This window comes from Dendrobates tinctorius, unplaced genomic scaffold (genome assembly GCF_039654945.1).
Source record: "Dendrobates tinctorius isolate UK_male_01 unplaced genomic scaffold, ASM3965494v1 ptg000079l, whole genome shotgun sequence".
NCBI classification, from domain to species: domain Eukaryota; kingdom Metazoa; phylum Chordata; class Amphibia; order Anura; family Dendrobatidae; genus Dendrobates; species Dendrobates tinctorius.
This window is the reverse complement of record NW_027361747.1, coordinates 28,256,322-28,271,564: the sequence shown is the minus strand read 5'-3', so window position 1 is coordinate 28,271,564 and position 15,243 is coordinate 28,256,322. Positions and strand designations below refer to the sequence as shown.

The following is a 15,243-nucleotide window of genomic DNA, read 5'->3' as shown; positions in this document are numbered from 1 at the left end:
TAAAAAGCAAAAGTATATTTAAATCATACAGAGTTCATAGTAATACTGTATTTGATCAAACATAGCATAAAAGCCGTCCCACCATCGACAAGGTGACTCTGTTGTCGGGGCGGTCCTACACTGTCTAGTATTAATAACCTTATCATGTGTCAAAGTTGACGTCTGTGTGAATAAGGGCAGACAAGGAACGGGTCCCAACCACTGGACACCAGTATTTTTGTGTTTTTTTCTTTGTATTTTTGCATTCTGTGCAAGTTGGGGTGTGGCCTCCCTCTCCTGAGCTGGAAATTCTATTTAAAGGCTTCCCCTGACTGGTGTCCAGTGGTTGGGACCCGGTCCTTGTCTGCCCTTATTCACACAGACGTCAACTTTGACACATGATAAGGTTATTAATACCAGACAGTGTAGGACCGCCTCGACCACAGTCACCTTGTCGATGGTGGGACGGCTTTTATGCTATGTTTGATCAAATACAGTATTACTAAGAACTCTGTATGATTTAAATGCACTTTTGCTTTTTACTTATTTAATTATAGCAGGGTTTTTTTCATTTTGTCTTTTGTAGGTTTTGTATGTTTTTTGGCCATGTGAACATGCATTTATATGCTGCATGTGTACCAACTCAAACCAAGCTCAATTTTTGTGTTTTTACCTTTAGAAATATATTTACTATATATTACTTAAAAAATTGATGATGGGTTCAATACTTATTTCACCAGCTGTACGTATATCCATTGTGTTATTATATACTTTCACATCATCCTGAAAGATCTGAGAAGGAAGTCGCTGCTTTAGTTCTTGATGTGCTCAGTGGTACACTAACCACAGAGGTGGAAATAAATATTATACATGGCACAGTTTGCACATTGGGGCATACAGGGAATCTGGCACAAGGCTTTTGATATCCCATCTAAGAGCAACATAAGAGTTGCTGATTTCAGAGATGTAACACCTACTCGGCTGCTTACTGCAGTTTTGATAAACTCACTGTTTTTTCTGCTGCAGATCTAGCAGCTCTCTAATGCTGAGCTCTGTATAACCTCACCAACACCACTGATTGGCAGCTTTCTGTGTACTCTGTGCATAGGCAGAAAGCTGCCAATTAGTGGTGGGGACGTGGTTATGCAGAACTCATGAATATGGAGGCTCTACAAGGCAGCAGGTTTACTAGTTCTCTAGTGATAATCACCTGCTGATAAAACAAAGATTTTATCAATACTACAGAAACCAGCCCAGTAGGTGACACATCACTTGAATCAGGGTCAATGTTTCATCGTCTCAATTTAGGTGGCAAAAACCTGATGACAAATTCCCTTTAAGAGCTTGTGTACAAGGGGATAGATATAAAAATCCCCTTTCTCTTAATGGGCAACCTGAGTTGCTGACCTTATGGGTCCTGCCATGGGCCTCCCCAGAAATCAGTAAGGTAATGTGAGGTTGAATGCTGGTCTTCAACAAATTGGGACCATAAAATACCATACTAAGGCCCTCTCTATTCAATGATTAGTCCAAGGTAAGTTATAGGTAGCGAAAACACTAGATAAGCTTGTTACAAAGACATATAGGCGCAATTCTATTCTTCAAAGTATTTTTGACAAATCACTGGCATAAAAGACTTTGAAAAATTTTGCACCATGCTGAGTTGCATAAATTTTTTTGTGACTTTTGACATTTTCAGACCAGTTACAAGCAGATCTGCCAAAATTGGTGAAGCTCGGGAGAAGGTAGGGTGGGATGGGGCGCTGCTATTCCCACCGGTCAGATTTATCAATAGTGCTGATGTTTCTTACACCATAAATGTTACTCCAGTTCCTGACTGGAGTAACATTTTTGGAAATGCACACGCCACTAATAAGATGTGACAAATTCAATACGTGGTGTGCACCTCTTAATGAATTTGGTGCGTCTCATTCCTGCACACCGCTCAACTACAAAACACTAGTCTTAATGAATTGGGGCCTTAGTTTACACTATAGGTATAGTCTTACCCAGAAGTCCGACAAGTAAGCTAACCACTGAGGCTGACTGTCCTGTTGGTAGACTCGGGGGATAGACAAGGGAGTGAAAGCTAAATCCTTGATCTTGTAGAATAATAATCTGCGATTCGCTCATCATTGATTCTCTCTCTGATGCGGACAACATTTCTTTATCGGGAACACATTTAGGCTGCTCGTAACCAACGCCAGGCTGGTACCTATATAGAGAATAATACCATAAACTTATTAAGCACACGAATTACAGTCAGACTTCTTACATGACACATTAACCTCTTCATGACCATGCCTATATTGACCTTAATGACCAGGCCATTTTTTGCAATTCTGACCAGTGTCGCTTTATGAGGTAATAACTCAGGAACGCTTCAACGAATCCTAGCGATTCTGAGACTGTTTTTTCGTGACATATTGGGCTTCATGTTAGTGGTAAATTTAGGTCGATAATTTTTGCGTTTATTTGTGAAAAAATCAGAAATTTGGCAAAAATTTTGAAAATTTCTCAATTTTCAAATTTTGAATTTTTATTCTGTTAAACCAGAGAGTTATGTGACACAAAATAATTACTAAATAACATTTCCCATATGTCTACTTTACATCAGCACAATTTTGGAAACAAAATATTTTTGTGTTAGGAAGTTATAAGGGTTAAAAGTTGACCAGCGATTTCTCATTTTTACAATAAAATTTACAAAAACATTTTTTTAGGGACCACCTCACATTTGAAGCCACTTTGAGGGGTCTATATGGCAGAAAATACCCAAAAGTGACACCATTCTAAAAACTGCATCCCTCAAGCTACTCAAAACTACATTCAAGAAGATTATTAACCCTTCAGGTGTTTCACAGGAACTAAAGTAACGTGGAAAGAAAAAGTTGACATTTTAATTTTTCCAACAAAAATTTTCTTTTAGCATCAATTTTTGTCATTTTCACATGGGCAACAGGATAAAATGGATCCTAAAGTTTGTTGGGCAATTTCTCATGAGTACATCGATACCTCATATGTGGTCATAAACCACTGTTTGGGCACACGGCAGGGCTCAGAAGGGAAGGAGCGCCATTTGACTTTTTGAATGGAAAATATGCTGGAATATTTAGCGGTTGCCATGTCACATTTGGAGAGCCCCTGTGTGCCTAAACATTGGAGCTCCTCCACAAGTGACCCCATTTTGGAAACTAGACCCCCCAAGGTACTTATCTAGATGCATAGTGATCACTTTGAACCCCCAGGTACTTCACAAATTGATCTGTAAAAAAAAAAAAAGTACTTTTTCTTGCACAAACATTTTCTTTTAGCCTCAGTTTTTTCATTTTCACAAGGGCAACAGGATAAAATGGATCCTAAAATTTGTTGAGCAATTTCTCCTGAATACACCAATACCTCATATGTCATCATAAACCACTGTTTGAGCGCACGGCAGTGTCCGGAAGGGAAGGAGCACCATTTGACTTTTTGAATGGAAAATTAGCTCCAATCGTTATCGGACACCATGCCGCGTTTGGAGAGCCCCTGTGCACCTAAACATTGGAGCTCCCCCACAAGTGACCCCATTTTGGAAGCTAGACCCCCTAAGGAACTTATCTAGATGTGTAGTGAGCACTTTGAACCTCCAAGTGCTTCACAAAAGTTTATAACACAGAGCAGTGAAAATAAAAAATAATTTTTTTCCTCAAATATGATTTTTAGCACACTATTTTTAATTTTCACATGGCTGAGAAATTGGACCACAAAAGTTGTTGTCCAGTTTGTCCCGAGTACGCTGGTACCCCATATGTGGGGGGAACCACTGTTTGGGCACACGGCAGGGCTCAGAAGGGAAGGAGCGCCATTTGACTTTTTGAAATGCAAATTACTTCTAATCGTTAGCGGACACCATGTCGTGTTTGGAGAGCCCCTGTGTGCCTAAACATTGTCGCTCCCCCATAAATGACCCCATTTTGGAAACTAGACCCCCTAAGGAACTTATCTAGATGTGTGGTGAGCACTTTGAACCCCCAAGTGTTTCAGTAAAGCTTATAATGTAGAGGCGTGAAAATAAAAAAATCATTTTTTTTCCACAAAAATGATCTTTTAGCCCCCAATTTTTATTTTCACAAGGGTAACAGGAGAAATTGGACCCTAAGAGTTGTTGTCCAATTTGTCCTGAGTACGCTTCACAAAAGTTTATAACGCAGAGCCGTGAAAATAAAAAATATTTTTTTTTCCTCAAAAAATTATTTTTTAGTGCGCAATTTTTTATTTTCACAAGGGTACCAGGATAAATTAGACACCAAAAGTTGTTGTCCAGTTTGTCCTGAGTACGCTGGTACCCCATATGTGGGGGGGAACCACTGTTTGGGCACACGGCAGGGCTCAGAAGGGAAGGAGCGCCATTTGACTTTTTGAAATGCAAATTACTTCTAATCGTTAGCGGACACCATGTCGTGTTTGGAGAGCCCCTGTGTGCCTAAACATTGTCGCTCCCCCATAAATGACCCCATTTTGGAAACTAGACCCCCTAAGGAACTTATCTAGATGTGTGGTGAGCAATTTGAACCCCCAAGTGTTTCAGTAAAGTTTATAATGTAGAGGCGTGAAAATAAAAAAATCATTTTTTTTCCACAAAAATGATCTTTTAGCCCCCAATTTTTATTTTCACAAGGGTAACAGGAGAAATTGGACCCTAAGAGTTGTTGTCCAATTTGCCCTGAGTACGCTTCACAAAAGTTTATAACGCAGAGCCGTGAAAATAAAAAATATTTTTTTTCCCTCAAAAAATTATTTTTTAGTGCGCAATTTTTTATTTTCACAAGGGTACCAGGATAAATTAGACACCAAAAGTTGTCCAGTTTGTCCTGAGTACGCTGGTACCCCAAATGTGGGGGGGAACCACTGTTTGGGCACACGTCGGGGCTCGGAAGGGAAGTAGTGACATTTTGAAATGCTGACTTTGATGGAATGGTCTGCGGGTATCATGTAACATTTGCAGAGCTCCTGATGTACCTAAACTGTGGAACCCCCCACAAGTGACCCCATTTTGAAAACTAGACCCCCCAAGGAACTTATCTAGATGTGTGGTGAGCACCTTGAACCCCCAAGCACGTCACAGAAGTTTATAACGCAGAGCCGTGAAAATAAAAAATAATTTTTTTTCCTCAAACAAATGATTTTCAGCCAGCAATTTTTTATTTTCATAAGGGTAGCATGATAAATTGGACCCCAAAAGTTGTTGTACAGTTTGTCCTGAGTACTCTGGTGCCCCATATATGGGGGAGAACCATTGTTTGGGCACACGTAAGGGCTCGGAATGGAAGTAGTGACGTTTTGAAATGCAGACTTTGATGGAATGGTCTGCGGTCGTCGTTACGTTTGCAGAGCCCCTGATGTGCCTAAACAATAGAAACCCCCCACCAGTGACCCCATTTTGGAAACTAGACCTCCCAAGGAACTTATCTAGGTGCCTGATGAGCACTTTGAACCCCCAAGTGCTTCACAGAAGTTTATAACGCAGAGACGTGAAAATAATAAAAAAAAAATTTCCACAAAAATATTTTTTTTAGCCCCCAATTTTTTTTCTTCCCAAGGGTACCAAGAGAAATTAGACCCCCAAAGTTGTTGTGCAATTTTTCCTGAGTACGCTGATACCCCATATGTTGGGGTAAACCACTGTTTGGGCACACGTTGGGGCTTGGAAGGGAGGGAGCACCGTTTAACTTTTTGAACGCAAAATTGGCTGGAATCAATGGTTGCACAATGTCGCGTTTGGAGACCCCCTGATGTGCCTAAACAGTGGAAACCCCACAATTCTAACTTCAACCCTAACCCCAACACGCCCCTAACCACAGCCCTAACCCCAACACATCCCTAACCCCAACACATCCCTAACCCTAATGCCAACCCTAACCATAACCCTAACCACAAGCCTAACCCTAATTCCAACCCTAACCCTAATTCTAACCCTAATTCCAACCCTAACCCTAATTCCAACCCTAACCCTCATTCCAACCCTAACCCTCTCTCCAACCCTAACCCTAATTCCAACCCTAACCCTCTTTCCAACCCTAACCCTAACCCTCTTTCCAACCCTAACCCTCTTTCCAACCCTAACCCTAATGGAAAAATAAAAATAATTTCTTTATTTTATTAGTTGATCCTGCCTATGGGGGTGATAATTGGGGGGTTTATTTACCTTTCATTCTATTTTGATCACTGTGAGAGTTTATCACAGTGATCAAAATGAATGAATGGAAATTGCAGCCGACGGGCGCACTGCGCATGCGTCCGCCATTTTCCAATATGGCGGCGCCCATGGTCCGGGACACCGGGAGCCATAACGGCACTCGGTGAGTACTGGGGGGTGGGAGGAGGGGCGATCGGAAGCTGGGGGGAGTGGAGGGTAGGTGGGGGGTAGATGACAGCGGCGGCACATCGTCGCTGTCATTCAGTGGCGGGGGGCAGATCGCCCCCGTTAATGGGTGGGGGGGTCGGATCGCTGTCACCAGCCATGTCCGATGCTACAGCAGCGTCGGACATGGCTGGATTGTAATATTTCATCAATTTTCATTGATGAAATATTACTATCGCTCTGATTGGCTGTTTCACTTTTAACAGCCAATCAGAGCGATCGTAGTCACGTGGGGGTGAAGCCACGCCCCCTATGGTGAAGAACAAAGCCCCCTGTATCTGCGGGTCGGGTGACCTTTCAGTGACCTAGGTCACCCGACCCGCAGGGGGGCTTTCAAGTCATGACGCCACATAGGCGTCACTGGTCAGATTGGCACCAGTTTTCATGATGCCTATGTGGCGTCATTGGTCGTGAAGGGGTTAAAGCTGCAGAAAAAGGAATCAGAATATGGAAACATAATTATGCAAATACTCTCAAATCAAACTGTGAGCCGAGTGTCAGTGCTTGGTGCTCCGATCCTCTCACATCATAGAATCACAGCACAGGTGCGGAGGAGACAGAGAAACTAATTTCTCCATCTTCTCCATTGCCTGTGCCCGTGGTAATGGTACTGCACTCAGATGACATCCGAGTGCAGACCGATGTTTCACAGGAACATTTGATTTGGGCAGAGCAAAGTGTGCCGGCGCTAGTCGGTGATGTCTCTGCGCAGGCGTGAGAGTTCACCCGACTATGTGGATGACGCAGGAGGCGTCATCCATGTCAAACAGAGCAGGGGGATGGCAGTGAGAAGACAGGAGGAGGGATAGACACCTAAGCCTATCGGACCAGACCAGCAGGATTTACATAGAACGCGGGAGAATTTAGTGGCGCCCTGTGTATTTGCCGCCACAAAATGGTTAGATATGTACTGTTTTGTATGTGTTTTGCAAGCAGTGGGAGTTATGCTTTCTCTGCTAGAGACCACTGTAGACACACAATTTTACCTCACTCCCTTACTTCCCTGAAGCTTACAGCTTCGGAGACGTACCCTAACTGGGAGGGGGAGGAGTCGAGTTGTTGTTCTGTGAGGAAGATGGTGAAGAGAAAATGGAGAATGCTCCTGGAAGCGATAACATGTGCTCCCTCCAGGAGCAATGCTAAGAAGAATCAGGGAATCAGCCCCTAGACCATCCATGCTTTTAGAGCCGGGTGGTAACCTGAGAGACTGTGTAGGTTTATACAACCAACAGCAGAGTGTTTTCTCCCAGGAAGACTACAGCAAGCAAGGATCAGTGAAGGATTGTGCAAGAAGAAACTTGTGCTTCACATAGGATCCAAGCTGCAAGTTGCCAAGGGGAGAAAACACAGCGAGTAAGTGGCTCTACTGGAAGTTTCAAACTCCGGGAAGCCTTGGTTCCTGAAGGGATAAGAACAGCAGGAAGTTTACACTGAGTCTCAGCAGAGAGAAGGATAACTCCCATTGTGCAGAGCAGACTGTAACCTGGTGAGAGTTGTAATTTCTCCTCTGAGCTGCATCTGAACTACAGTAAAGGATAAAGTGACTTTCCTTGTCTTCTTCCATTTTACTCCGTGCCTTCTACTTCTATCACAATCTCTGGGGGTCATCCCTGGTTGGAGGAGGTTAAACATCTGCACTGCCATTACCATCTACCCCCCCCAGGGATCATCTGCAGTACCGAATAGTCGAACACTCCAACTGGCGTCATGTACTCTTTTTCTAAATTCTTTTACTTTTACTTTATTTTTCAACCCCCATTTCACTGTCCCTGGAGCACAGGCATCGGGCACGGCTGCCACCCCCATGACCTCCTGAATCTAAAGCTGCCTGGTGACCTGAGTACCTCGCTCTGGGCGAGACAATTCAGACATGAAAAACTGGTGACAGGTTCCCTTTAATATTTTACAACCCTATGGTACAATAACATTTTAAAAGAGCCATTCCTTTTAAAAGTGTAATACTATTACTACAAATGCAGTTGATATGTAACCTTAATTTTCTTTTGATTTTCTCTGCAGACAAAATCAGTCACGATGTATTAATTTAGTGGTTAATGGTTCTACAATAAAGCTGGTATCTCCTTCAGCTCTGGACAGCTGTAAGGTTAGCTAAGGCAAATTCCCCAGGGGAAAAAGCGAGAAACTTGATTTAATAAAAAAATAATAGCTAAGAGCGGACACATGACTGCACTGCAAAAGCCAATTTAGACTTCTCTGCTGAAATTCTCACTGATAGTTTGCAGATTTAGACCACCCAATGGGAAAGAAATGAATGCAAAGCAACTCTTGGGTCTATAATTCCAGTCATCTCCAGCGAATTATAATGGGATCAGACTGTACTAAAGGAAGGACCACTTGACCTGGGACTATGAATTTTCATGGGACAGCTAATGAGTGAAGGATTTCTAATATCTCCCTGTAGTTCCATCATTGGGTTAATACTCAAAAAATAACTTAATTGCTGGGGGTCTGACTGCTGGGACCTCAGCGATTACTGAGATCAGGGCTCTGGACCACCGAGGGTCGGGCTCGGGATCCCCCACCTGAATGGTCTGGAGGTGCACATGCTTGACCTTCACTCCATTCATTGTCTATAAGACTGCAGTGCAGCGCTCAGCCATTATTGGTAGTCCCACAGACAATGAATAGAACTGAGGCTGAGCATGTGCATCTCCTCTTCATCTGTTGTCTATAAGACTGCAGTGCAGCTCTCGGCTACTACTGGTAGTCCCAGACTGAGAACCACCCGTCACAGCGGTTCAGCCCAGCTGGGAATGGCAGCCTCAGTGACGTCACCGCTAGTCACTGATGCTGCGCTCGCAGCAGCTCATTCACCAGTGGTTTTCAGCCTGGATGGTCGCATCTTTTAACTGTCCAGGTTGAAAACTAATATATCCCCCAGACATGGATTACAGCGTGTGACAGAATGACGGACAGGTATGATATATTGTTGCATTTTTATTTTAGTTTTATTACAGGAGATCGAGGGCTTTGGTGGAATTAGGCGAGGTTGTAAGTATGGTTTAATTGAGAATATTAAAGGAGTCTGTGCCATTCTTTCAATTAAAGGATGTTTTTCTGTGTGTCTGTGTTTTCTTACACTGTGAATATGGGGTTAGTAATGGGGGTATCTTATTGAAGCCTCTCCATTACCAACCTTGGGGCTTGATGTCACCGAACAATACAAAAGTGACATCAACCCCCCCAACTAATACCCCACTTGCCACTGCTAGTGGGAAGAGCTAATAGATGTGCCTTTTCTGGGTGGCTGTGGGCTGCTATTTTTAGGCTGGGGATGCCAATATTCATGGCCCCTTACCAGCCTGAGAATACCAGCCCCAAGCAGTCTGCTTCAGCAAGGCTGGTTGTAAAAAATAGGGGGAACCCCATGCAGTTTTTTAAAATTATTTATTTAAATAATTAAAAAATACAGCGTGGGGTCCCCTCTATTGTTGATAACCAACCTTGCTAATGCGGACAGCTTGTTTGCCTGGCTTGCTATCAAAAATAGGGGGGAACCCACGCAGGTTTTTTTTCTAAATTATTTATTTACTGCACAGGAGCAGCTGATGAATACTCCCATCATCCACTCCTGCTTTCACTGTAATTAGCGGTAGCAGGTGTCGGATGATGGGAGCAGTTGTCCCATCAGCTTGCTCTAGTGACTGGAGGTCACCTGTATACCTCCGATCACAGCTGAGCGCTCCCACTGTCTTTTGACAGCGTGGGAATCGTGGCTCTCTGACCGGCGGGGATGTTTTCACCGCCAATCAAAAGCGGTGCTTTCCGCGCTTGTCTTGTATATGACAGCATGTCAAATACTGTATTTTCGGGCCCCCCATTCAAGTGAATGGAGTTTGGGTCCGCTCTGCTGGATGACAGGCTGTATGGACGCATCATGCAGCCTGCCATCTAAAGGTAGCAGAGCCGAGTGTGAGGTCATATCCTACTGTCCTTGACTTTTCTGCAGCAAATACAAGTCAACCTGTGTATTTGCAGCGTTTTTTCACCATCCATTCACGTCAACGGGTAAAAAACGCTGCAAAAACGATGAAAGAAGTGACATGCTCTTTGTCAAAAAAATGCTGCAATGTACAAAATCCTGATGACAAAAAAACAATGTGTGTGCATAAGATTTCTGAAATCTCATAGGCTTTGCTGGTACTGTAAAAAGCAGCTGAAAATTAGCATTAAAAAACGCCAAGTGTGAACATACCCTTAAGTGCACTGGTTTGAACAGTCATTCTGTGCTGACAGAGCCCTTTAATGTCAGCTGAACCTGCTGTTTTTAGAGGACAGGTCGTAAATTGAATCTGCAATGGTGTAAATAAATGACAGATTTCAGAAAAAAGAACGACCGGACTGTTTAATTTCAGCATACTGGCTCCTTTCATTCTTAAGAAAAGCTACCTCTGGAGAAGTCTGGCCGAGAATCACTTCCCTTTCCCGGTTTGTTTGTCTATATGTGGTAGTCCGGAGGAACAGCCTTTTGGTGGATGAGTTAAATGAATCAGGAGCATCTGACTCTAACAAGTCCCTCATCAAGACTGACGTTGTTCATGATTAATTGGGGACGTTGTCTTCCTTTACTTGCACTCTAGAGCCCCCCCATAAACACAAGATAGTAGTCGGACGTCATAAACAGAAAGCTCGGCCGAGAGTTTCTATGCTCTCTATGAGAGAGCCGGTGTCAAACTCATCTCCAGAAGGAGCGCTCAGCGGAAATCTGAGGTGCTGAATCCTTCTCTCCCCTGACATCATCTGCCGGGGGGAGAAATGGGGGACCCCCATACACACTGGGATGTCAGTTGATCCTCCTGATATAGGAAGGTTTGACCAACTGTAGTCTAACACATGAGGCCTTTAGTAGCGGGATATGGGGTATATATTGCTCCTGTGAGAACAGCAGGCGCAAACCGCCAATATCCACTTGTGCAATCAGTGCCATCTCACTGACAGGAAGAAATTCCCACTATAGAAGAGTATCAGGTATCTAGTTCACATCTGTGACCTGTTATGAACAAGTACAGGATGGATTCATAGGTAACAATGTAGGTGAAGGCCTTTGACATCCAGATTTTCAGGGTGTGATATCTGGAGTAGTGCGCACTTTGGGAAATTGATTATAAGGTCTGCAAAAAAAAAATTTTTCAAGAGCTGTTTTGGTTATTACACGTAATCTTTATGTTTTTGAGTGTGCTGAATCCGAAAATGACCTCCGTTTTGTCATAGGACATCACGTTTTCTGACAATTTAAGTAACTATGTTAAATAAGACAATACCTCAAAATAAATGAAAAAAGACTCATAAAATTAATTTTTTATTACAAATGTTTCATGAAAATCATTTTTTTAACTGCAATGAGCTCACTAACACACACTAAAATCGACTCTTCTTCCCTGTGAGGCTTCTCTTGGTACATTTACGCTTGTGAGTAGCATCTGTAATGTCTCTCTGAAGTGTCCAACAGTAGTCTGCCATCATTGTAATGCTCCATCTTCCCTGGTATCTTCTTTCCATCTCTTTAATGTCCTGGTGGAATCATTCACCTTGCTCTTCACTCACAGCTCCCAAATTTTCAGGAAAGTTGTCAAGGTGGGAATGGAGGAAATGCACTTTCAAACTCATCAGGCAACCTAAAGCTTGAAATGCTTGTAGTCAGGGTCTTTGTTATTGCCAAAAAATTTCTCCACGATCTCTTTAAATGCAATCCATCCTTCTTTTTGAGGATGTGTCATGGTATTGATAAACTCTTGATCAGCTATAAGCCTTCTAATGTCTGGTCTGACGAACACACCTTCCTTCAATTTTGCCTCCAAGAGGCCTGGAAACTTGGTGACCAAGTATTTGAAGCATTCTCCATCTTTTGGAAGTGATTTTACGAATTTCTTCATCAATCCCAATTTGATGTGGAGAGGTGGTAGAAGAACTATATGGGGAGGAACCAAAGTTTCTCGGAGGACATTTTTTTCACCAACTGTGAGCACCCTCGGCTGCCAATTCTTGTTGGTCCAGTGATTCTGTTGGTCTCGACTGTCCCATAGACACAGAAAACAAGGGTATTTGGTATACCCAGCTTGTTGCCCGAGCAGCATGCACAAGACTTTCAAATCCCCGCACACTTGCCAACTGTGGTCTTCATATTTAAGTTTACGAAGAACCAATTCCACGTTCTCGTAGGTTTCCTTGAGGTGTACGGAATGACCTACAGGGATGGAAGCATAAAAACCGCCGTTGTGGAGTAAAACTGCTTTGAGACTTCTTTTTGAAGAATCTATAAAAGACACCATTGCGCTGAATCATATTGGATTTTGAATTGACCCATCAAACCTTCGACATCGATGCAATAAACCAACTTATCTTCCTGGGCAAAGTAAGGAACGAACTCGTCTTCACGATGTATGAACCATGAAAAAGACACTCCTGGCAACAATAAATTCTTGCTTTTGAGCCTTGATCCGAGTAACTCAGAGGCATCTTTGGGAAGATTCAAGTCTCTTACCAAATCATTCATCTCCTCCTGGGAAAACAATTTTGGTCTTGTATCATCTTCAAAGACAGAACTTGATTCATCATCTGGTTCAGGTATGACTCCACCTTCATCGGAGCTAGTTATCTCTTCCAAGGTAGCAGGGGCCTTGGGTACTGGTATATCTGTGTCATGGGGGATGGGACGAATTGCTGAGTGAATATTGGGGTATGAAATGGAATGCTTCCATTTTGAATTATACCCTTTCACATCGCATGAACAAAAGTAACAATTGTCACTATGGTTCTTTTGCTCTCGCCGTACCATAGGAATCCCAAAACGGAAAGCTTTTTTCTTACCCTTGAACCAATTTCGGAGGTCCTCAACACACCGTTTGCACACTTTATGAGGCACCCAAGCTTTATCTTGATCTCCAAGCTTTAGTCCGAAATATGCGAAGTAAACTGTTGCTTCAACACTGTATATTCACCACAAATGTAACAGAAACTGTCAGGTGAATTAATACACTTCCTCTGAGCCATAATGCTAATTTTGGGAAACACGGTTGAATATGATGAGCTAACACGAACTGAGATTAAAAAGTGTGAACAGGCGAGAACCAAGATAAAACAATTGAAACAAGCCCGGGCATGTCAGAGCCCGCTCGTTCAGCTTGCAACATGTTGATGCTGGTTTCATTACCTCACTCTGCAAGTTCTTTTCTTTGAAAGTTATATTTTTTTGGTATTGTATATCTTCAATGCATTGATGTGAATTAATTAATAGTAATTTTGACTTTCAAAACCCTAAGATAAAAAAAAAACAAAAATTGAGAAAAATGTACTAAATTTGAAGAGAATTTTGCATTTTGTGGCAAATCCTGACGTCCAGGATTTTTTTCAATTTTTTTTTCGCTTTCAGCACACCAAAATACGTGGAAATTAGATGAAAATAATCAAACGGCTTTTTAGTCGCAGACCTGTGTTACATTTGACAATATTACTTATTTGAAAGAGGACCTGTCACCAGATCCAAACTGTCCAGTGTGTTCCTATTCCACTCCTGCGTCTCCTCGGAGTATTCTGGATCTTGCTTTGTTTTTAAATCCGCCATACGTCTCCAGAGATAGGGGCCTTTTTACTTGGCGCTGGTTTTTATGGAATTTACAAGGGGGAGTTTAGTTATGCAGATTAGAAACGTCCCCATCAGGGGTGGACATATGTGTGACCGCACTGGGGCCCAAGAGGTAATAGGCCCCACTTACACCTGTGATGCAGGAGGCATTGTGCATTATGATGAGCTATTGGACTGCACAGGGCCCATATATTGTTCTTGCTCAGGGGCCTCTTTGTCTGCCACTGACCCCCATAGAATCCTGTGAGCAGTGCCTTCTTGGTAAAATACATGAAAATTAGAAGTATTGTATACAAAATAAAAACAGAATACACAGGGGAGAATAAAGTAATCGCTTAAAAAATGGACACTATTAACCATGTGAAAAGTCCTCTTAACCCCTTACCGACATCCACCGTACATGTATGTTGCAAGTCAGTAGCAGGTGTATGGAACGCCCCCTACCCAGCGGATATTGGGTGTGACACAGCCAGGATCTGCCTCTAATAGCCAAGAGTGGAGCGGAGCTCTGCTGTCAGCAGCATCAACAGCGCACCGGCCTGTGGTGTGTGATTCTATGTACTTATTGGTGCTCCTGTGATGCAATAGCGGAGCGCTGATGGCTTGTTATGAATGCCAGGTGTCTGATCAAGATCTCCGTGAATGTCATCATGGGGCTTGCGGCCGTCCTTCAAAGAACATTGTGATTTTTACTTTATATAGGGAAATTGTGGTGTTGCTGTATATAGCACAAGCGATCAGACAATCCCATGTTCGATTCCCCTGAGTGGACTAGCATACTGTATGTAGTAAAAAAGAAGTTTGAATCACCCCCTTTTCCCCATTAAAAATAAAGATAATTAAAAAAAATTCAAAAATGTACATATGTTGTATTGCTATGTCCATAAAAGCCTGATCTATCAAGATACAAAAATTATTAACCAGATCAGTAAAAACACTACAAACAGAAAACATTCAAGCTGCCCAGACTGCTTTTTTTGGCTGCCGCAAAATGTAATATCTACCCCAAAATGGTATAAATAAAAACGTCGTCTCAGTCTCACCCTGCCAAAAGTAAGCTTCATCAGCTGAAAAATGAAAAAGTTACAGGTCTTGGAAAATAGCGATACAATCACATTTTTTTTTTTTTTTTACAAATTTTTGATTTTTGTTCATCACTAAAATAATAAATAAAACAGACATGTTTGATATCGCCGTAATCGTAGTGATGAGGAGAAGCAATGCAATCTAATATTCTGGCCAAAGTTTTCTCAGGAAT

General features: G+C 42.5%; 1 protein-coding gene across 5 annotated transcripts in view; it reads right to left on the bottom strand.

The window, feature by feature from the left end:
• Window positions 1–15,243, bottom strand: part of SLC7A2 (solute carrier family 7 member 2) — a 162,120-nt gene that overhangs the window by 10,720 nt on the left and 136,157 nt on the right. For all 5 annotated transcript variants that reach the window (XM_073583616.1, XM_073583619.1, XM_073583617.1 and 2 more), the window contains exon 9: window positions 1,989–2,194. In XM_073583616.1, the coding sequence (XP_073439717.1) occupies window positions 1,989–2,194 (206 nt within the window). The remainder of the gene's footprint in view (window positions 1–1,988; window positions 2,195–15,243) is intronic.